This window comes from Gavia stellata, chromosome 27 (genome assembly GCF_030936135.1).
Source record: "Gavia stellata isolate bGavSte3 chromosome 27, bGavSte3.hap2, whole genome shotgun sequence".
Taxonomy (NCBI): Eukaryota; Metazoa; Chordata; class Aves; order Gaviiformes; family Gaviidae; genus Gavia; species Gavia stellata.
Genome location: NC_082620.1, coordinates 1,691,784 through 1,714,275, shown reverse-complemented (window position 1 = coordinate 1,714,275; position 22,492 = coordinate 1,691,784). Strand labels below are relative to the sequence as shown.

General features: G+C 47.4%; 1 protein-coding gene across 1 annotated transcript in view; it reads left to right on the top strand.

Annotated features, from left to right (window-relative positions):
- Positions 1 to 2,311: 2,311 nt before the first annotated feature.
- LOC104262820 (F-box only protein 42) overlaps positions 2,312 to 22,492 on the top strand; it is a 49,333-nt gene continuing 29,152 nt past the window's right edge. The window contains exons 1-3 of the mRNA XM_059830011.1: positions 2,312 to 2,321; positions 18,018 to 18,284; positions 20,720 to 20,836. Of these exons, the coding sequence (XP_059685994.1) occupies positions 18,035 to 18,284; positions 20,720 to 20,836 (367 nt within the window). The 5' untranslated portion in view covers positions 2,312 to 2,321; positions 18,018 to 18,034. The remainder of the gene's footprint in view (positions 2,322 to 18,017; positions 18,285 to 20,719; positions 20,837 to 22,492) is intronic.

Below are 22,492 nucleotides of genomic sequence, written 5' to 3'. Positions count from 1 at the left end.
GGGGGGCACACGCGTGTGTGTGACATTTGCACACTCACAGCCCCCCACGGAGCCAGAGCATTTCTCAACAGCACACGCCAAGCCACAGCAGCGCAGGAAAGGCGTCAGCAGCACGTACGGTTCCACGCTGAAACAGCTTGGTGGTTTTGGGGTGTTTTCCCCCTTAATTTAGGGGTGATTGACGAAAGCACCCACCCTATTTTCAGCAAATCTTGTCCATTAACCCGGCCGTTCACCGCAGCGTCCCCGCTGCAGGCATCGAGGTGGCCGTGTGTCCTTCCATCACCCCAATTTGCCAATTTGTACCTCTCCATCTAAGCCCTCAGCTACTCTTAAATCTCCTGAGCGGCTGGCGGGACCACTTCAGCTCCAACCCTTAAAACCAGCTAGATTTCCCCAAAATAAAACTAATTCATTAGCTTTATCTCATTCGTAGCCAGGATATGCACCACACTAATGTATTACTTTGAGCTTTGAGCGATACAAAGGTATCTGGGGTGAGGGTTGCATTTAATTTTGCTCGCTGCAAAATTAAAATGCCCCTTCCAGCATCCTAAAAAAATCCTAAAAAAATCCAACATTTAGACAGCAGAAACTGCCCTTAAATCCTTAAACTTTCCCCCAAACACGTTGCCCGACCGCTGCAGCTTGCCAGCAGATGGCGACCGGCTTCTTAAAAAAAACTAATAAATACTCCAGCTAAAAAAAATCCCGACATAAACACTGGGGTTTGCCCCGGCCCCCTCTGCACCCCCCCCCCCCGGTCTCCCCCCCTTCTGCCAAGCCCGAAATCTGGGCAGGGAACCGCCGGGCACCCTCGCAGCTGAGTTTCGGGGGGCTGTCTGTCGAATGTGGAGCTGCTAGAGGGGTTTTGTGGTGCTCAGGGAGGGATTTATATCCCGTTTTGGCTCCCCAGAGGGGTGGGAGATGGCGTCTCCCCTCCCTGGGAGAGGTGCAGGGCTCACAGGAGTGGGAGGAAAAGGTGCAGCAGCCTCGGGCTGTTCCTACCCATCCTCTGGGATTTTTCCAGAAGGAAACAGGAACCATGTTTTCAAGCAGGCAGTGCCCAGCATTGTTGGCTCGATCCGTAGCCTATTCAGCATCCCAGTGGCGTTATTCTTGGACGTTTCCCTGCATCCTGCCAGTCTTGCCCATGCCATAAGAAATCCCATTCCCGGCCATGGCACCCCTGTTCAAGACTGAGCGTCCCACAAAACCGTGCGGGAGCATCACGGATCTTTCAGGAATATGATCTTAATGGTCATACACGCACACTTGGGAGAATGCTGCATTACTTACACGCTTACGGACGAATTCCACGTCTCTTTTCAGGTAATGCCAGCCCTCTGCAAGGCACCTGGGGCATCTGATTTGGCAGGGCACGTGTCCGGGATGCTGAGCAGCAACCACTGTGGTAGATGCAGATCTGCGGAAGACAGAGAGGATGGCGGTGTCTTCCTCTGCCTGTTCCCCAGAGGAATAATATCACCCCGCAATTCGGCAGCACGACCGCACGTCAAAATGCAGACCTAGTGAGCCCAGACGTACGTACCCCCACGGGGAAGGGCTCCAGCAGCACCAAGGGCGCCCTCCCGTCCTCATCGCTGTGGCGAAACGGGCACCCGCTGTCCTTTGGGGATGGGTCCCCTCTCCTCTCCCTGCCGGGCCATCCCCACCTCACCCCCGGCCTCAGGAGGCGGCCAGGCCTCGGGGGAGAGGCAGGGACATGGCGAGTCTGTGGCAGGCAGCGAAGGGGGCCCTGGCCCTTTGGACAGGGAGGGTCCTTGGGCCCCAGCTGTGCCTCCCCGGGGGATGGCTGAGGAGGGAAGCCCGGGAACGGGTGAGGCGTGAGGAGACGGGCGGCGGCCGAGGCCTGCGAGGTGTCCGGGAAAGAGAGGGAGCCGCCCTGCCACCTTCTCTTCAGAGCCGACCTCCCCAACATGGCGGCCTCGCCCTCCCGCCTCTTCCAACATGGCGGCGGGGCGGTGCGCGTGCCCCTGGCGAGACCCTCCAAACATGGCGGCCTCCCCGGCCAGAAAAAGGTATCTGTGCTTAGGGAAGGAGGGAAGACTTGACCTTCCCATCATGGCGCGCGTCGCCACGTGATCATCATCGCCTCGCCCCCTCCGCGGTCATGTGACGCAGGGCCAGCCGGCGCCTGCGCAGTGCGCTCTCCGCCGCGGCCGGAGCGGCGGCGGCGGCGGAGGGGAGGGAAGAAGATGGCGGCGCCGGTGCGAGCCGTCACCCGGGCGACGCGGCGGCCCCGGTGTCTGCAGCCCTGAGGGCCCGGCCCAGCCGCGGCGGGCGCTGGCCGGCGGCAGGTGAGCGGCCCCGCGGTGCGGCTTCCCGGGGTGGGGAGGGACGGGAGCGGCGGCGGGCAGCGCCCCTTCCCCGGGGAGGGGGGCGGCGGCGGCGGGCCCGGCCCGCCAGGCCCCTTAGGGCGGGACAGGCCTGGAGGGGACCACCCATTTGGGGGCTTGAGGGTGGGGTTGAGCCCCTCTTTTCCTCCCCTTACTTCATTTTGCGGGTTCCCCTTTGAGGGTAGAGCCCCCCGGGGTGTTGTAGGCCCCCCCCGAAGGCTGTTCGTCCCCGGTGGGGGGAGGCCGCTTCCCTGCCCGCCCAGGGCAGCAGTAGCCCCGGGGGGGGGCAAGGTGAAGGCAGCCCCGGCGTCTTCCTCAGCGCCAGGGGTGGGTTAAACCTGCCCCCCCCCAAAAAAACGGGGTTTCCCCCCAAAAATCAGTGTTGGCGTTGGGCAGCACCAAGGCGCAGGCTGGCAGCGCAGGGGGGACGGGTGCTGAGGCTGTGGGGTGCTATGGCTACCCCAAAAGCTCGCGTCTCGTGCGTGTAAAAACAAAGGTGAGGCTCAGTCTCTAGTTATTCTCCAAAGAACTCAGTGCAAATCCACATCCCAACTCGCATCTGCGTTTGTGCCTCGTGTTCTGCTCGCCGTGTGTGTATATATATTTGGTTTGGTCCTGAAAGCGTTGTATTAAATCAGTAGTGGTGGCAAGCTTGGTATTTGTTAGCCCAACAGGGTTTGGGGTGTTAATCCTCATTGTCTTCGCTGATAATCTGTTGTCAGTGGTTTGATAATGGCTATATTTATTACTACTTTTTGTCACAACGGGGCTGGGCTGGGCAGACACTGCAGGGGCTCGCCTCGATGCACGGATCTCACTCAGGAGGATTATCTCATGCTGCCTGCAAGATGCTTCCCAAAAATCTCCGCCGTGAAGTGACTCGTTTCAAGCCTATTTGGGTTTTCAGATCGGGCAGGGCATTTCTTAGGAGCCACGAGTGCAGGAGCAGAGATTTGGTATCTCGCTCTTAATAACCTAAACTCTAATGCCCAGAGGAAGAACAAAAGACAAGTCATGCAAACTGAAATGCTTGTCTGCAGTACAGTGAATCAGTTGGTTACATGGGGACTGTGTTCTGTTTGTAAGATAACTCGATTGATCACCAGGGATGTCGTTTGTATTAAAATGGCTTTAATTATCATTGGTGAGACTGGCTCACGCAGCAGTTCACCAGCTGGAAGTCTTCCCCTTTACTAAAGGGGACATGAATCAAAATAAATTACATTTGAGATGCTGCTGACCTAAATTTGTAACCTGTGTGTAACGATGCCTTTACCCACCCTGCCCTTCAACGAAGGGACCACCTCCTGCCATCACGTAGCAGCCCGAAGGCTGAATCGATCCGCTGCCTCGCAGGTGGCCTCGTGAAGCCCCGAATCGGTGATGACGCTGCAGTGTCCTAATGACTTGCTTTATATCACAACACAGCGGTCACAGCCCGGGCTTGGCCCTTCTAGACAGCCAGATCTCTGAGCTGGATGTTAATTGAAGAGTTAAGAGAAACTCGCTGTTATTTCCTCATTTCCGTAGCCCTGCGTGTTCCCACCACCATCTCTCCTTCCTTTTCCTTACGCTGATGCTGGAGAAAGGCCGAATACTGGTGGCTTTCCCTTAGGTTGTGGCCCTCAGGTTTGCCTGGGGTCCGTCTTTCCCTGGTGTCAGAATTGGGAGAGAAGAGAGCAAGATTCCAAGCGGGATTCCAGGCTATTTCCAAGGCAGGATGATGCTTCTCTTGCAGAGGGAGAAATTACAGTTGTTACTGCATCGGATTTGATCGTGTTCACCAGGGCTTTTGTATCTGCATGCTTCTAGCAGAAGCAGAATCGCATCCAGCGGTTGTTTTCGCATAGCGAAGATGTTTGTGCGTGTTTTTCCTGCTGTGTTACCTGGTATTTTAGCTGACGGGTGACTCCGCCCAAGCAGCATTTTTTCCACAGTGGCAAGTGAAACACTTGGGCTTGAAAGGCACAGTACGGTTTTATTATTGCACTGGTTTACAAACCTGTGCTGGTTTACTCTCGTGGACTTTTAAAGGCAGCACGTGTAATCTCAAATTTAATTTAATTCAAATTTACTACAGTCTTTAGTCTCCGAGACTCAAACTTTCTCTCTGGCTGTCAGAGAAGCCCTAGAAGGAATCTCGCCTGCAGAACAAATACTACTGTCCTGCCTGTGGTTGGTATAAAGATCTGGGATGGTTTATTGCTCATGTTGAATGTGTGTTACCTTTGACTTGAGGTTTTTAAGCCACTAGTATTGCTAGCTGCTGCATCGGGCACTTTCTGGAGGGGGGTGTTTGTTCCCAAGGACAGCGGGGATGCGCTCGACTGTCCTGTCCTTAATCTCAAGAAATGTAATGTATATAATCTTCACGTTTAACAGAAGGAGTGACACCAGCTGTAGCTTTGGAATGGGAGGATGGGGATGGTCTGCTCTCTGTGCATTTCCAGCATGTCACTGATTTTTAAAGGTCTGTTTTCAGGGCTTCAAGGAAGCATTGGGTTTCAGGGCAGCCGGCTTCTCCCGCTGCCGATTCCAGCCGCTTCCACAGGATGTGAGCCAGTGCTGCTGGAAAAGGCTTCCCACTTTCTGTGTAAACAGAGCTGTGCCTCTGGGGGAAGTTATTTTTCCCTGTGTATTTAGTCATGGCAGGCTTTGTTGTAAAACATTGATTCAGGCTTTGCTCTAACAAATTTTCTTAAGGTTGAACATAAATAAGCTTCAAGCCCTTGGCTTTTGAAATGCAGTATCACATGGCAATGTCTGTGAGGGCTTATAAAAGGTGTTAGAGCTAGAGCTAGGCTCAGATTTGGTCCAAATCTAGATAAAAGCCTGTGAAAAGAGGACTCTGGTGGCCCTGATAACGTGCTTGATGGGTGTTTCTCCAGGTAAGAGCTCCTTTCGGAGTGTGTTTTCTGACCTGAGTGGGACTGTCTGCGGTTGGTGACATCCCCGAGAGATGCATCAAGGTATCTGGGCTGTGCTGCCATTAACAGCTAATGCAGCTTTTTGATGTAGTTTAGAAATTCAGGTCAAAATCCCTTTTGAACTCACTTGCATCTTAGATTAAAGGAGAGCGGGGTGACACATCCGCATCGAAAATTGTGGCTTGTGTTGAGCAAGATGCAGAAAACGTGGATCTTGCCTTCAGGAGCTTGCTATTTCAAGAGCTGCAAATGTTCTCCTAGAGCTTTGGCTAATTCACATCAGACCATGTTGTGGACTGTATTCGCTTCCCCATTTCTACGGCAATTTTTAAAATATTTATCTTCGCTAGCTAAAAACCTGCTGAAACATCTGTGACTTAAAATGTTCATTTCCCCTCCCCTACTTAATATAGTTCAGGCAACAGTGATTTGTGGCTCGAACAGGCTGTATCTCTTCATATGTTTCAGACTCATTTTGAAACAGTTGTCTGGCTTATTTTGTTCTGTGCTTGTGCAATTTTCAGAATAATGGGGGATTTTGATGGCTTAAGGTAAGTTGGTAGAGCTACTTGAATTTATTTGGGGCTTCTCTTTAGGTTATTATTGATGTGCTGTGGTGACGCTTCCTTCCGCCGCTGGTCTTGTCAAACCTCAGATCAGTGGTGACGGCCCCGTCGATGCTTTGAGATGCATTTAAGGACACGCCAGGTCTCCACAGCAAGTCACGTTTGGTGAAAAGCTGCTTTTATTTGAGTTGTTTGTGAAGGGACGATGTTAGGAGGTGTCCTGCTGCTGGGCTGCCGCGTACCAGAGGTGTAAAAGCAAGAAGCTGTTGTTGAACGCTGCAGATCATTACCAAAAATACGTGATAACCCTAGCAAAATCCATATTTTGTGGTATACATTCTGCCTAAGCAGAGCTTCCTGTGAAGCTGCAGAATTTATTGGTCTTGCCGTTACTGACTGTATGGTCCGTCTGCAAGGGATACGTTTCAGCAGGCAAAAGATTGTCTCTGGCTTGCTGAGTGATTTTGGGTTTTCTGATGAAAAAGCAGCTCATAAATGTAAAAATCTTGCTGTTAAGTTGGGGTGACTGCGGAAAGAAACTATCCATCACGAAACTTTTTATGTCAGGGAATCTGCGAGACGTATTAATCCTTATGGCTGGCTTTTTATCACGCTGGAGAGCCTGCAATGATATGAATGATTTATTTGTGCTTTAAAAAAGGATCACGAATCCCTTAGGTGCAGTTATCCTCGCAGCTTCGAGGGGAAGGGGCTGAGTGTGTGCAGGGTATTGAGCCTATTCAGAAAGCATAACTCTGCAAAAGTCAATAATTTTCAGTGAATCTTTGGGTTTTTTCTTGTCACTGTTATTGGATGCACATCAGATCCTTCTGCCGGCATGCGAAGGCGCCTGCCCAAAACACCTTAAATGAGAAAACCAAATAGCCGCTACTTCTGTACTATTGTTGTCGCACCCATTCTGCAGTTATTTAGTTCAATTCCTCTGTCGAGCAGCCACCTTTAATCTGTCCTGTTGAATGCATGCTCTTCCTGCATTTGTTTTTAGTCCTGCTGTTTTCTTTCCCCGTCGCAACTGCTGCTGGGGACTCCTGCAAACCTCCTGGACCCGTTTTGGGGACATGGACGCGAGTTATGGCTCGGGAGGGGACACGTGGGACACTTTAGCCCGCTCTGAACCTGACTCTTGGATGCTGTGAAATTCTGGGGTTTCATAATATGTGATAATACGTGGTTAGCGCCGCTCTCGTGCTCGGTACGAGGCCAGGCTGTGCTTCTCAGTTAGAAAGGGGTGCCCGTTGGGGTGGCAGGAGTGCTCTCGTTTGGGATGTTAACGAAGGGAGATCTTGGGCTGCTGGGGAGGCTGAGTTTTTGATTAAGAGGTAGGGATGAATTTGAAATTAGCATAATTTCCCTGGATTTTTATTTTTTTATTAACATAATGTGGATTTGACTTCTATTTTTTGTCTTCTCTTTCTTAGTATTTAATACCTAGTATTTTTAAGCCTCACTAAACAACTAGACTTGTGATATGGCATATAGCATAGAAGGATAACCCTTGCTTTTCTCTGTGGCAATACATCCCTAACTTGCAGTGCTTTTACTTCTCATTCTGCATTGCCTTTTTCGTTAGCTGAAAAAAAAAAAATTCCAATAAAAAGGAAGGCAAACTCTCAAAATGTGTGGGAACAGCAGCAAATCCCCATCCAGCCTGCTGGGTGGGTCAAACTCTAGCTCTTGTGAAATCTGTTTTAAATTGAATTGCCGGGTTGTATTTTCTGTAGGTGGCTCAGTTGCTTGCGAAGCTCTCTGCTTGGTGGCGTTGCCGGTGCTGTTTGCCACCCCTCACGCCGAGGTGCGTGAGTCTTCCCTGGGGCTTTAGCCCTATTTCTTTGTCCTTTAAAGCCTTGGTGTCGGAGGGGACGCAGAGCAGTCCTTCCTGTTTTATAATGACAGGGTTGCAATCGCCACCACCCTGCGGGCTCTTTTGCACGCTCGTATCACTGAAGAGGAAAGTATTTATCCTTCCCTTCCCATCTGCTTTACCTGCTGAAGGATTTAAAGGAATCCTCTGTTGCTCACTTTAAATGACACCACTGTTTGCTGGGAGATGGTTGGGATTTTCCCCCACCAAGATGCTGGTTTATGGGAGAAATGTGTTTAGCAGAAGCTTTAGCACCTGGAGAAGAGCTCTCCCAGTGCTCGCTGCCAACACCATATTGACACTGAATAAAAGAGACGCTGTCTAGACTGCCAGTCACCGAGCTAAGGACAGCTCTGCGACGGGAAGACACACTGCCTCAAAGTCAGTCCCGCCTTGAAGCTGCCGTTTGCCTCTTTGCCCGGCTCTGGCGATGCCCTTCGACACACACATCTTGTGCTCATGGACCCGTAAGCATCGTTCTTTTCTCTGTCCACACTGCACGGAGCGATGAGGGGGTACGTAGTCTTATATTTGCAGAGATTGACGCGTGTTTGCCCACCCTAGTTAATATCTTCTGCTAAAAAAACCTCAGTGATGAATTCAGGCACATTCTGAATTTATATGCCCAAGCACTCTTCATGGGTGTCGAGGCAAGCTCATAAGCTCTGTGCTTGCTTTTCATAAATCTTACTGTTTTCCATCACTCTTTTATACTTTGATTAGTGTATCTTTGTTTCCAGCCTCTCCCATCAAAAATAAAACAGAGCTCTTGGCGCTATCTGCACATTCATCTTAACTCGGGAGAGGCGGTGGCCTAATTTCTTCAGCACAGGTCAGGGAACCAGAAACCTCTGGTATTGTAATCGCAGTGCTGTCAAGGGCTTGCTTGACCTTGGCTTCTGGGTGCTTTTGTTCCTTTACCTATAAAATGGGGTTAATTACCGCTGTGGCGCTTAGGAGCCAGGCACTGGGATGCCCTGCGCTTTTGTTATGTGTGAAGGCGTTTAAGGTTGTGTTGGGCAGGTACGTGCTATGTGGCCAGAGGGTTTTCTGGCCAGGTGTGTATCTATCAACGTAAACTCCTTTTTTTTTTCCACCATTGAGAGAGAGAAAATATTTTCTATATTGTTGCAATCGCTGTTTAGCAAACAGATCTGCCTTTAAATTCTCTTTGGTGTGATCCAGCCCTGCTCCTGGGCAATATTTGCTAGATGGTTAACTCCGTAGTTGGCAGCTTTCATCAAAGGCTTTGCAGCAGGAATTACACAAACCAGTTTGGAGGTGGCATACAAATTTATTTGACGTGATTAGGCGAGTGGACATCGCAAAAACACGCTTTTAGTGTGTTAGACACACAATACGTGTTACGGCCGAGCAGCTCATCTGCTAGGAGTTAAGATCAGGAGGAGAACATCATTTGCAGTGCTCATACGCTGATAGCGTCCGTGTCGAGATGGTATTGGATATCTTGGTACCCTGCTTGCTAACAAAGATAAAAACATTGCATCAGCACACTGCTGCGAAGTCAGCAGTCCATCTGAAAGCTGCGGATATCGATTTAAATTAAACCTTGGCTACCGAGCCAACACTAATACATGGCTTTTTCCAGTGCATCCTTCTTTTTTTGGCCTGAAAGTCAGTACCCTTGAGCTCGCCTTCATTTCAGATCATAGAATCATTTAGGTTGGAAAAGACCATTAAGATTAAATGTCTCAGGGCCGCTCATGACTTATATTTCTTAGTCAGTAGAGGAACATTGCAGTTTGTGAGTCTAGGCTGCAAAATAACTTTGCTCTATTGCAAACATTAAATTCTTCCCCAGCCCTCCTCCTTCATGTGCGTGTGCTAAGCCAAAGACCACGTCGCGAGGGGGAACCAGAGGCTTGAATGGGAGCGCTTGCGTGATAAGTTGCCTCGCTGGTAAACCCTGACCTTGACGTAGCGTTGGCTTAACTTGATTTTCCTGGGCGCTAAAACTTCATTCATTTTCACAATGAAACATTAAGCCTGAATTTTGCAGCGGTGTTGGAAACCTAAATCTTGACTGGTTGTCCTAGCGCTTAAAGCACCAAGAGATTGCCTGATTTACACGGGCAGCGTTGCAGCGTGAGTATTAACGCTGATTATTTAAGCCTCTCCAAGTGCTGGTAGTTTCTGAAGGAAGTTGTGTGGAGCAGTGTGTGTGTGTATCTCGACGGGCTTTTGCCAGGGTTGGTTTTTTGGAAGCAAGACTTTCCCTCTCACACTAATTCCTGATCTTGTTGCCCCTTTCTGCCTGATTCAATGAAAGGATAAAGGTCTCAAACATCCTGAGTTCCCCCAAGTTTCACAGGACGGGAAAGGGAGATGAAAGACCCTGCCGAAGGCAAGAAAGCTCCAAATCCCGGAGACCAGAGGAGCTACCGGGCAGGAAGAAGGTCTGACCCCCCCAGTCCGATTGCTGCAGGCGGCAGAGGCTCACCCGCAAGCAATGCATCGATAGGAAACGACATTTTGCTGCTTCCCGAGCTGCCTGTTTTGCTGGCTGGGCTGGAGGAGGTGGATGTGATCCAGGGCTTTCCCGGCCAAGGAAGTCGTGCGCCGGGTCGGACTCTAGACACTTGCCACGGGCTGCTTTCCCGTGGCAGTGTTTGCTTGACACGTGGGCACCTTGGGGACTGCGGTTTCCTCTGTGTGGGCAGCAGTTTAGTGGGAATTGCGCTGGGAGCAGCTGTTTGGATTCATCAGGTTATACCATGCAAAGAAAAGATTTTATTTTTTAAAAAATAATCCCAACCACATTGAATAAGCATCTAATGCAGTCTGTTAAAATTAGGCACGAAGTCACCCAACATGTTTGGGTACCTCCTAGTTTTGTTAGCAAACCCTTCTCCGGGATGTTTCCATGCTTTACATGTAATTATTTTGCCTGAGCAGGTTTTCTGGGCTGTTTGGATGTAGAAATGGACATTGGACTGTATGGAAATGTAAATACAGGAATGATGTTTCTGTATTTGTGTTTTCAGGCTTATTTTTCATACAGTCAAAACTGGACTGAGTTTTAGATCAGTAGCATGTGTTTTCCTCGTGGTTCAGCTGTAAATTTACCTTCATTTGCCTGAAACCTTTATACAAACTAACCAATTTTAGTGGCTTTGGTAGGTTTAAGAGATGTCAGTGGAAAGTAGGGAGTGCTGTGTCATTTTTACAGGCTGTCCTCAAAATAATTAATTTAACTGCAGCTTTCCAAGTGCTGCCATGAGCTCCAGACCTGCTGCGCTATCTTAACGAAGGAGGGAGGTGACAATTATTTCCAGGATCTGCCGTCCTGTGTTTGCTTGCCGTTATCGAGCAGGAGTTCTTGCTGATGAATCATCGCAGGCAGGTTTGGATAGGTACCGAAAATTGCATCAAATGTTTTTATCCAGACAGCTGCTGTGCAAACTGTTTATCCTCAGACAGAGTACGTTACACCAGGAGAAGGATCTGCACATTTTCATGTAAAATCCTCTATTTTTCAAGTTTCAAAGCCTTTTATTTGCTTGCTTAGGGATCGTTCTTTTTTGGCTAGCGTGCAGTTTTGCCTTCATTTTGAAATGCATCATGATTATTTGTTTCGCTAGAAAAAGTTTAGGTGCGAATAATTTTAATTAACAGCTTGCAGGGAGCCGGTAGAGGGAGTGTGTGAGCCCAAAACACTACTTATTTATGGCCCTGCAAAATTTCGGGTGATTTCAGTAGAGGGGATGGATTGTAAGAGTAAACCTAGATAAAGACCCAGCTGATTATTGCACCCGAGCAGAACACTTTTCAAAACAGGTCAAATGTGGGTCTAAGTTACTAGAATGACCCTTTCTGCATTCGGAAAACCCCAGCTAGGGTTGATATTCAGACTTAGTAATTTTTGGCTTGGTTGGAGGGATGTAAGGTTGTTGGGCGATTACTGAGATTTCAGAGTTGGAGGCGTGCACGCGGAGGCTTGAATTTTTATCAGGGAAACCCAAAGAGCACGGTGCCCTGTGTGTAGATGCCTGGCCCATCCGTATCGCCTTTTTAACCTAAGGATAAATGTATTTAATGCCCAGTGTGATTAAACCGGGGGCTCACTGGCCAACAGCATGCGTGTGAGCTCAAGCAGTACCTAAGTAAGTAATATAACAGCTTCTTTTATGTTACTAGTGCTTATCAAGCCAGATTTCAACAGGTTTTAAACAACTTAAGCTGGTTTAAGGGTAGTAACGCTGTCAAAAGAGACTAGAAAGTTTCCAAATCCCGTGTTATGGATGCATTTGAGAGGGTTTTGTTGGATGTTTGAGATCTCGGCTTGTTTAGCGGCGTTCTGCAGGGATATCTGGAGGCGGTCTTGGTGCCTTTGCTTTTTGGTCTCGTTCTTGATTTGTTAATGTTTTATGAAATCTTAAGCCAATTCTGAGGTTTTGTCCTGTTTATTCCATGAGTGAATTTGAATGACAGATTTTGCTGTGTACACCTGAAGCGTGGTGTCATTAAACTCTGCTGTTTCCTTTTGTTCTCATGAACTGTACGCTAGCGAGAAATATACAAAATATGTGCTATCTACATTTGTATTCCTACAATAAATCCAGAATAAACCGCGATTTTTTCAGTCTCATTTTCAGTGCTTTAATTTTATAGGAAGATCGATTAGGCAGAATTTATTTTTAGGTTGCTGTGCTGTTTGTGCAAGAAATCTCGCTGCATAATGTTATATTACTACTTTGTGTTTTTTTCTGAATGCTTAGAATAAAAATGAGCAGGAATGTGGAACAGCTGAGGCTCAGCTCATCATCATCGGGATAGGAGGGATTTCTGGTAACTCTAAAGCTTTTTATTACAATAATATCAATTCAAATTCAGTTGTTGTCATGCTGTTTCATTACAGTATGGTGCAGGTTATATGGCACTGTAAAATGCAGTCACGTAATTTTGAACTTGACTCTAGAGTCTGTATAAAAATACTGGTTGAACAGGCAAATCATGCGGCAGGGAGGTAGTACTGAAAGTTTTATATATTTGAATTCTCAAAATTGCAGACGGAATTTAGGAAACCTTTATTTTCATGGGTGAAGCTAGGTCTTATATGAAAGAAAAAAACCCAATTTCCTGTTGAAAGGCAGCTAAAGGGAAAAGCTGTGCTTCAAAGAACTTGTAATTGCCTGTTTTGCAGGGATAAGAAGAAAAGTGTGGTGCAGGTGTCCCCAAGGTCTCCCTCATTCGTCTGGGCGCGATGCTTGACGGCAGTGCAGACAGGATATTGCTCAGCGTTCAGTTTCCCAGAGGCTTTGTTTTCTTTTTTTGACTAAAATCTGCCTTTTTTTTTTTCCCCCCCATTGTTGAACTTGTCTAGCAGTTGATTTTCAAATGCATTGACTCTAACTGATGCAAGTTTTGGAGGACTGGAAATGTCATCTTATTTAATGGTGTTTATCCCTACCCCGAATCCCGTGGCTCCCACAGACCTTTTGCTCCCTGTGCTGTTTCTTTCATAAAATAATGTGCTTCTTCCTAGGAAATAGTGCTTTATTTTTCCTCTTACATCACTAGAAAAGGGCTCCGGGCTTCTGTAGGGCAACTGATAGTAGCAAGAGCCGAACTGGAAGCGGGGGAAGCTGCCATTGAAGTCCTTGATGGGCACGGCTGCACGAGACAACGAAGAAAATATCATGCAAAAATAATCCTTCCCACTACAGATAGGGTTTTTTTCCAAGGAAAACAGCTTAAGACTTACTATTAAATGTGTCTGTCTGATGGAACAGGCTGCTTTTTTTCAAACTGGGTAAGAGAATAAGCCTAAAAGTCTAAATGTCTCCATAAATGCTACCTTGCCATGGCAATGGGGCTGTTGACAAGCAGAATAAGCAGTTGCAAAGTATGAGGAAGAGTCTGGAATGGGTTAGAGGCAGTTGCTATCTTCCACCCCTAAATTAACGCCGTGGCTCCTGATTGCCAACTGCAATTAACTGTTCTGTTCTGCAGAGTCCCTTTCTCCTTCCAGCCGAAGCAGTCAGCCAGCCAGGGCTGGGTCCTTTCACACACCTTTATTATTTTTTTTCCCGGGTGAGAACATAGCTTCTACGATTATGTTTGGAGAGAGAATTTTTTGTGGGATGTGAAAATGAGCATTGCCTTATGAGTAATGTGCTCTGACTCAGTACTATTACACAGCCTTTTATTTTCATTCAACAACTTTCCCTTGGAGGCTGTTTTCCCCTAAAATCTTTTGACTACCTTTTTTTTTTAAAGAAAAAACAAACACCAGGTCAAAAACGCTGCGGGTTCAAGCACTTCTTAAAACAGCCGAGAGTTGTGGAGAAGAGGAGGTAGTTTGGGATGGGAACCACTGATGCCACCCACACCTCTGAACTGGGGTCCATGGGACCGGGAGAGATGCCTGCAGGTAGGAAAACCTTCTTGGGTCGAGAGGGGTTTTGCAGGAGCAGGCTGCTGGCTGCCTGACGGCGCTACCGGCCTTTGAGAAGTGCTTAAACCCAGTGGGTTTTTTTGCCTGTACTTAGTATTTTTCATCTGTTTGTTCCACTGCAGCAGATAATTACTTTAGCAGAATAAATAGCAGGTTCTTAAATATTTTCAGGAGGGGAGAGAGGGAAAATTGAAGTGCTCTGAAAGGAGGAAGAGAATTATAAATTGTTTTGCCAACTGGCAGAGACACAGCTTTTAGGACGGGACGGGCAAATTTGATCAGCGCTGGCAGAGCTCTGTTTTTATTGCCCTTCTAGCGTTTCTTTACGTGTTATTTTACACAGCTGCGATTCCTCTTTGGTAGGGCTTTAGGCTAGTTTCTGAATGCCGTCAAACGTTTCTGCTGCTGGAATATAAAGGCACTTCTCTGGGAGCAGGAGGGCTGTAGGGTGCAAAATATAATGTGATGTTTCAAGGGGCTCGTGTTGGCCTTCACAGTGATCGGTCCAAGCAGAAAGGGACTCCTGGATCTGTCCCGGCGAGTTAATTGAATTGCACGTACTTTTGGACGAGACATGACTGCTTAAATCCCTTCACTGCGGCTTTTTGAGTGCTCTGAGGTCACTTCTAGCCTGTGTACAAACTGAAGCCCAGCTTGGTGCAAGCAGAGAGCACCTGGAGAGCCAGGATGAGTGAGAAAGCACTTACTGCATCCCCCCTAAATGCAAACAGGACAGAAACACTCTGTTCTGCTTGTCAGATAACTACTAAAAACACTGGCATGGGATTTTCTCCCATGGATCTGCTGAATAATTGGTAATAGGAGCTGGCTGCTGGGATGCTTTAGCTCTCTCTTACGGACTGCCTGAGTGTCTTTTTCCTTTTTCAGTGTTGGAGCTGGAGGACAGGGTTTTTGGTGCTTTGCAATCCGGGGTTGGTTATTCCCAGCCCACTCTTCCCGTGCCATAAGAGCAAAATCTGCATCCATGGCAGGTCAAGCTTGAAGGGTTATTTTGACGGCGACCTTCCTTTTGGGAGTTGAGTTTATTGCTAGTCTTGTTTTCCTCCAGAAAAATAACACAGCATGGGTGTGAAAACTTGGAGGACGGTTATTTCTTATCCTCAAGCGTTTAGAAAATGAGGATCTAGCAAAGTAGATGCATTTGAATATTTATAATATTATCAAGTACTCTGGTAAGACCAGACAAAACTCGGCGCAGCTTCTTCGTCCCCGTACGTGCTATTTGAGGCATCAAGGGGTTTCCCTGCTCCTCCTGCCTTTTTAAAATGGGCCTTAGAGATGCTTTTCTAACCCCCAAGCTGGTTTGTGCCTGTGATTAACTTGCTGTGCTGTGTTGTTCCCAAGCCTGCTCCAGAGGATTGAAATTGGGATTTAATAATTGGAAAAAACCCCTTGCTAGCCGGGTGTTCGTTCCAGCACTTCTCAGCTGACTCCCTCCAGCAGGTTTTGGACATTATTTAAAGGGTAAATAAAAGCTGTTGGGAAACACACATAATCTTTGCTTTTAAACCTTAATAACACAACAGATGTCTTGTGTGAACCTGTCGAGCTGAGGCTTATGTTCGGCGTTGTCACCCACAGGTGTCCTATTGTACCTGATCTGGATGCAAATGCACTTCTGTTTAGTTTTCTAGCACATTTTTAGGGTGTGAAATGCCTTCTGCTCTCCCGGGTAGATGTGCTGGTCTGTTTTCCCAAGCCGTGAGATAGGGACCGACCTTCCTTACTCCAACCTCCCCGGCTCGAGCGAAACCGCATCCCGAGGTTGGAGTACCGGCAGCCTTTGGCTTCCTGCCATGCCGTGTCAAGATGCAAATCAGCACATACGCTTCACCACGATAGATGCTTTGGTTTGGGAAAAACCCAAGCCTCTGGTTTTTAATTATTTTTTTTCAAGCGCAGCTCCACTTCTTTCTTTTTTTTTTTTTTAGTTTTCCATTTCTTAATCTTTGGGAATTTGTGTGTTATCTGCTGTGTAATGCAATTTGCTGGCAGCAGCAGTGCTCGTGTCAAGCGTTTGGGTTTCAGCCTTTCTCTGTCATAACATTGACTCTAAGAAGGATTTCTGACACGGGAAAACGTGCCGAGCATCTGTTAAGATGATAACTGTAAGTTTAATTTTGACGTGGTTTCTACCGAAGAGTGACAGCCCCTAGGATTTTCTGAAGCTTCTTCATCGGGGAACCTGACAAAAGTGGAGAGTAATGCTGTCGAATGTAATTTTTCTGAGCATGAATTAGTTGTCATGGCAAGCTTTTCCGCTCCACGTCTCTGCTGTTCCCATGGCTCTTCGGCTTGGTGTATGCTAGGATGGGAATACCCTGGGTTTAGCTGGGGAAGATGGTAGAGTTTGCATCACTGGAAGCTTGTAACAACAGTTTAGTGTACTCCTGGTATTTAAGTAACTTAAATTCCTTCCAGCCATATTTTCTGCAATGTTAAGAGTTTCATAAAAATAAGATACTATATACTTGTATTTAAGTATGTTGGGCAAAAAGCCATGTCTTGTCTTCGCTCTTGAGGAGTGGGTTTGCTTCCTGGGCTTGCTGCAGGTGGGATTTGTCCCATGGACTGTGTTCATCCACGTCCCATCATCCCGGTCGATCTGGGACCTGGGGATGGCTGGGCAGCCTCTGCCTCCTGGAGTTGGGAGAAACTCACGCTGAGCGATGTAAGAGCTGAGAGCTTGCCTTATTTTGGGTCCTTTGTTTCAAACTGCTATGTTAGGAAAGGATAAAAAAGGAATTTGTGATTGCAGTTTTTGGAAAAGAAAATCCCTGTGTCATCCTCATGAGTTATATTGGTTTGAGCTATCAGTGCAGGTATAATCACAGAGCAGTTGCATCCCTTGGTCTTCACCCAGCGGCGTTGGAAGGGAAAACTATGGCTGCTCTCCCCAAAACAGGTCAGCTGCTCCCTAGAAAATAGGGTCCAAGGAATAGGGTCCAAGAAATAAGGTCCGCTGTTTTGCAGCGATGGGCAGGGGTTTAACTGCAGACCATGCCAACTGGCTGAATTGGACACAGCCGCTTGTTATGATGGATTTATTTCACGATATATTTCTGTCATCGGGACATTACCTTATGCTTAAGATGTTCTGAATAGCTGGAGATACAATATTTGATATTCCAGCCTTTCATCGGCAGTAAATCCTGTAGGCGTTTTTCTTTCCTCACCTACTGTTGGTAAGCAACTGTGTGCAAGTATTTAATAAAAAAAAAAAAAAAAAAAAAAAAAAAAAAAAGAAAAAGGGAGATATTAAGGGAGAATGGGACAGGAATTTCCCCCCACACCCCCCCCCCCCGGGTGCTGCTGAAAAGTTTCTTGGGGTAAAGCAGGCTCGCTGGCGAAACTGGTTTTGCAGGGGAGGAGGGGCTGCAAAGCTGTCGCTTCCATCCTGTCTCTCCTTGGGTTGCTCTCAATGCGGTGGGGATCCCTTTCCCCACCGCTGCCCGGCCCCACGGTGCAAACCAGCCAGGGCCACCAGCGCGGCAGCACGATGCCTTCTTGTGCCCGGCGAGGGAGCCGGGGTTCAAGAGGCTGCGATTCTTCTAGTGGGTTTTTTTCCCTCCCTCTGGTACCGTCTGTAGGCAACGGTAGGGCTGAGAGCAGTGAGAGATGCAGTGGCTTGGGAAAACACTGCGTCAATGGAGAACAGCTTGTTCCTAAACTGTGTCCATCCTGCTTCAAAGCTTTGCAAAAACCACGTCCTTGGCTTGAAGTTTGCTGGGGTACAGTTTGACATAGACCTTTGGTGTAATATACATGGCTTGCAGATGCATTTCTGATGCTATTAGTTTTCTTTGTGACCTTACTGTTGTCTTTTCCCTCCACCCCGTGAAGCTGTGAAGTGGAATGCCATGGCCAGTTCCTCGGACAGTGAAGATGATGGTTTCATGGCCGTGGATCCAGAAGACGCTGTGGTCGAAGGGACGATGGAGCAAGACGATGAGCCGCATGCTGAGCTGGAGGTCGAGGAGACCAGGCATAACAGATCAATGTTGGAGCTCCCAGAAGAGGTTTTGGAATATATCCTCTCCTTCCTTTCACCGTATCAGGAGCACAAAACTGCTGCCCTTGTCTGCAAACAGTGGTATCGACTAATCAAAGGTACAAACAGCTGTAGTGAGAGTGCATTTTTTTTTAACTGTGGGAACACAGATTCATATCCCAGCTGCTCTTTGCTTTGCTTTAGCCTCGCCTGGTGTTTTCCCCCTTTAACTCAAAAATTGGACTTCCACAAAATGCTGGAAAAATAGCTACGGCTCTCAGGTCATTTGCTATGCTGAAGACATTGCTAATAATGGTGCAGAATTGAGCCCCTCAGCCTCTTTTGAAGTATAAAAGAGTGAAACCCCAAAAGCCCCATAACAGAGCCGCTCACTTACGTTGTTTTTGAATGCTCCCCGTGCGCTGCTGACGTGCAGCGCTGTTAACCTTGCCTTCAGGCTTCCTCTCCACCACACGCAGCAGTCCCCCGTTGACGGCGTCTCATGTCTAATGTGGCTGTAGTTGTGCTTCGTTTGCACCTTGCTCAGTAATTAACATTCCCAAAGCTTATGCTTTCGGTTGGAAACAAAACCGTGTCTGGTTCTTAAAGCTCTGCTGAAGATAAGTGGTAAATAAAATCTACATTAATATAGATCTACATATTCAGACTTCCTGAAAGAGTAGCCCTGAGATACAGATACTTCACTTTACCTTGATGCAGCATTAATTCTGAAGCCTTATGGGGATATTTTAATGCTAGATATATATGATACGAAAAATAGGTAGGTAAAGTTTGGACAGGGACACAAGCAAAACTCTCTGCTTTGGTATTTTTTGAATACAGTGGATGATTTCTGTTATGTTTCTGTTGGGGACACACGTTTTGATTGCAAGCTTCATTAAAAACCAAGCAGTTTAAGAGGAGACCACAGTTGAATCTGTAGGAAATGAGGCACGCTGCTGCATGAGGGTAACTTGTTTCTTCTGGAAAACGCAGAGCGGGTGTCAGGTGAGAAACGCCTTTGGCAGGCATGTGGGGTGATGTCTAATTTGTGGACTTCTCTGCACATGTGAAAGCATTGCTCAGATTCCAGGCATTTTCTGCCTTGCCCAGAGTTTAACAGGCTGGAGGTTAAAAAAACACAGCTACTTCAGAAGCGAGCATTGCACAAAATTACTCTTTTTGCATAATTTTGGGTCAGCAGCAGCCTGCACCCCTGTTGAAAGGTTTTTTTCAAGTGTCCACGTCCCTTGAGTTGCTGCTTGGGTGTGCTTTCTCACGAGTGCTTGTTCCTGGAGCAGCCTTAAAAGATGCAAAGGATGCAGCTGGAATGAATAAACACCTGGTGATTCACCCCAAAAGAGACTGTGGGAAACATCCCTCGAGTGGAGGGGAGGGATGAGCAGCCCGAGGCGCAGCATGGCATTCCAGTGAGTTGTCCCATATCTCAAGTCTTAGGAGATGAGTGGTGCTGGGCAGCTGTGCCATTTTTTGCAGCAATTATAGCAAAAAACGGGAATGTAATTGCTAACCTGCACCCCATGAAGCAGAGGTCACTTGAGGTAAATGCTTGATTTGTTTTCGTCTGCTTAATTTTTCCTGTTTGTCAGGATACATCTGCTATGAAATCCTATAGTTCGGATTATGTTTCCCGCATGACTCTGAGGGAGCAGTTGTTGAGGACCCCGGGCTTCTTGTTGGGTTTTTTGTTTTTTTTTAAAGAAAACTTCCTGCTTTATATCCCGGAGTGTGATTTCTTGCTGGGGGTGTTCCTGGCACGGGGTTTTCAGTAAGCAAATTCTTGGGGGAAAAAATCTTGGCAGGTTGTGGCATCCTCAGTGCAAGGGCTGCTGTAGCACAGCGGATGCCACTGAGCGTCTGCTGAGCTGCTGCAGTTGTAAATCTTCACCAGACCCTTTTCTTTCCACGGGGAGCAGTCTGTGTAGCAGACGCATGTACTCCATACACAGAATTAATTGCAGCTCTGGGGCTGGCCTGCTCCACGGAGGAGCTGTTGTTAGCCAAATCCGCTCCCTTGCACAGCTAAGAAGGGATATTTTCACCTAAGACACGCTGGCTTTTATCACCGATGTCTCCTCTCGTATTTATTTTAGATTCCTGTGCAGTAGCTGCGTGCACACTCTTAAAAAGTCATTGTTGCACGTTATTTGTCCTCAAAGGTCCATTAAGGGAAGGGCAGCTGCTCCTCTGGGATGTGATTAGGGGACAGGGGGCTTGCATTGCAGCAGAGAAGGCTGAAAAGCAGCTCTGCGATGGCATCGCACATGCTTACCTTTCACAAAGGCTTTGCTTTACCAAGCTAGAGCTGACAGATATCGGAAATGCAGTGAATCAGTTCAGTGAATGTTGCTGATTTCCACATTTGCCGAGTCCCTATTCTTTATTCTCTTTAATCCTCTGAATTTCCACCAGTGTATTTACAATCTAAATACAGGGGTTCTTTATAATTGCTGTCACGCTGCTTGTGCAACTGTGCAGGCCCGGTTTGTTTCTAACATGCCCCAAATTTTGCTGATGTCTGTTTTTTCCCTAGGTGTGGCCCATCAGTGTTATCACGGCTTTATCAAAGCAGTGCAAGAAGGAAATATTCAGTGGGAGAGTCGCACTTACCCCTACCCTGGCACCCCCATCACGCAACGCTTCTCGCACAGTAAGTAGCTGCTGGGAAAAGCTCCGCTCACCCCTCTTCAGCTCTGATTTACAGTGGAAAGCTGTAACGAGGGGTTTGCACTGTGTCACTCAGCATCTAACACTGCTGCACGTGCCTGTCGCTGCGGCAGAGTTTCAACCGGTTGGTGTAACACACAGCTCTGCCAACACAAGCACTTTGCACGAGAATAGGGATTCAGTAGCTGCTCGATGTGGTTATTGGCTCGTTGCTCCTAGGAAATGTTAATGGAGGTAGGGTGGGATTTTTGCTTTCTGGTTTTGCAAATTTTACACACAGGCTTCTTTCTGCAGCTCTGCTTCGAGTCTGAGCTTTGTTTCCCCTTCAATAGAAACCTGACTCGGTAGTGACTTGAGTCTAGTGGCTGTCAAAGCCAGTGGGTTTGCATATCCGCAGCACTCGGGGATGTACGCTGGCTGCTTTTACAGCAGATCATCTTCTACATCTGTGAGTAATACAGTTTGGAGGAGGCTGAGTGTGGCTTGCTTCAAAATAAAACACAGAGCCACGCATGAGAAGCAAGCGTATTTGCTGATAGAAGTAAGCGATTCAGTTGACAACACTGCTTAATGTATGGGTTAATTTTTGCCCTGCTTCCAAGTTTCTGGAAGAGAGCAGAAAAACCATTCCCGTTGAGGGAAAGAGACTTAAATACAACTTGTTATTTGTACTGCAATAACATCACGCTGCCTCAGCCTGCTCTGCCAGGCGACGTAGTCAAATATGACAAAAATTCGGTCCTTGTGGCTTCGTCGCGGGTGTGAGCCCGCTGGGAGGCAGTTCTTCCGGGGAGCGAATTTCGTTTTTCTAAAGGTAAATAAACATGGTGTAAGCTGTGTGATTCCAAGAGCAAGCAGGCATAAAATTTTCATACTCTCAAGTAGTAATTTATGAAGCAACCGGTGTGCAGCCTCCTGCCAAGACAAGTCCAGGAGACACTGCGGGACACTCTGGTGAAGTCATTGTGCTCTTCAAAGATTTCCTTGTCCTCCTAAAGAATAAAAAATGCACCACCGTTTATAGCTTGTTTTTAAGCGGCCGTGCTAATAAAATGCTTATTAATGACTTGCAGGTTTGCATGTATTTTCGCCTCAATTTTTGCAGCCTTTGTGCAACTGGTGAGCTTTAAGGCTAGCTAGAAGTTACCTGAAAAAGCCCCAAATGTTGCACCAAAGTCCGCTGTGTGCTCTTTAATTTATTCTGCTGCCCAGCGGGTGCTTCCTCTGAGCGTGCCACTGTTGTACTCGATCCAAAATGAGTTGTCTTCCTAAAGCCACTGCCCTCGGAGCATGTAATCTGTATTAGCCTTGCTATTTGACAGTGTCCTGTCTCTGGTCAGCCTTGGTCGCTACAGAAGTGTTATTAATGCACTTTATGCGCAGAAAGCTAATCTGGATTAACTTGTTTGCTGACTTAAACTGATTTTTTTTTTTTTTAGCAGTTCTCCAGCTCTGCGGTATCTGCTTTCCCCACAACAAAGTGTTGCGTGTTTGTGGGTGAATTCCAATATTAAACTGAAGCTACAAATCATTAAAAGCAAAAATTCGAACTGAATCTGTAAACCTATGACCTAAAATACTAAGATGTGGTGAGCCGAGGTGAAGTAAGAACAGGAGGTTTGGGGAGGAGGGGAGTGAG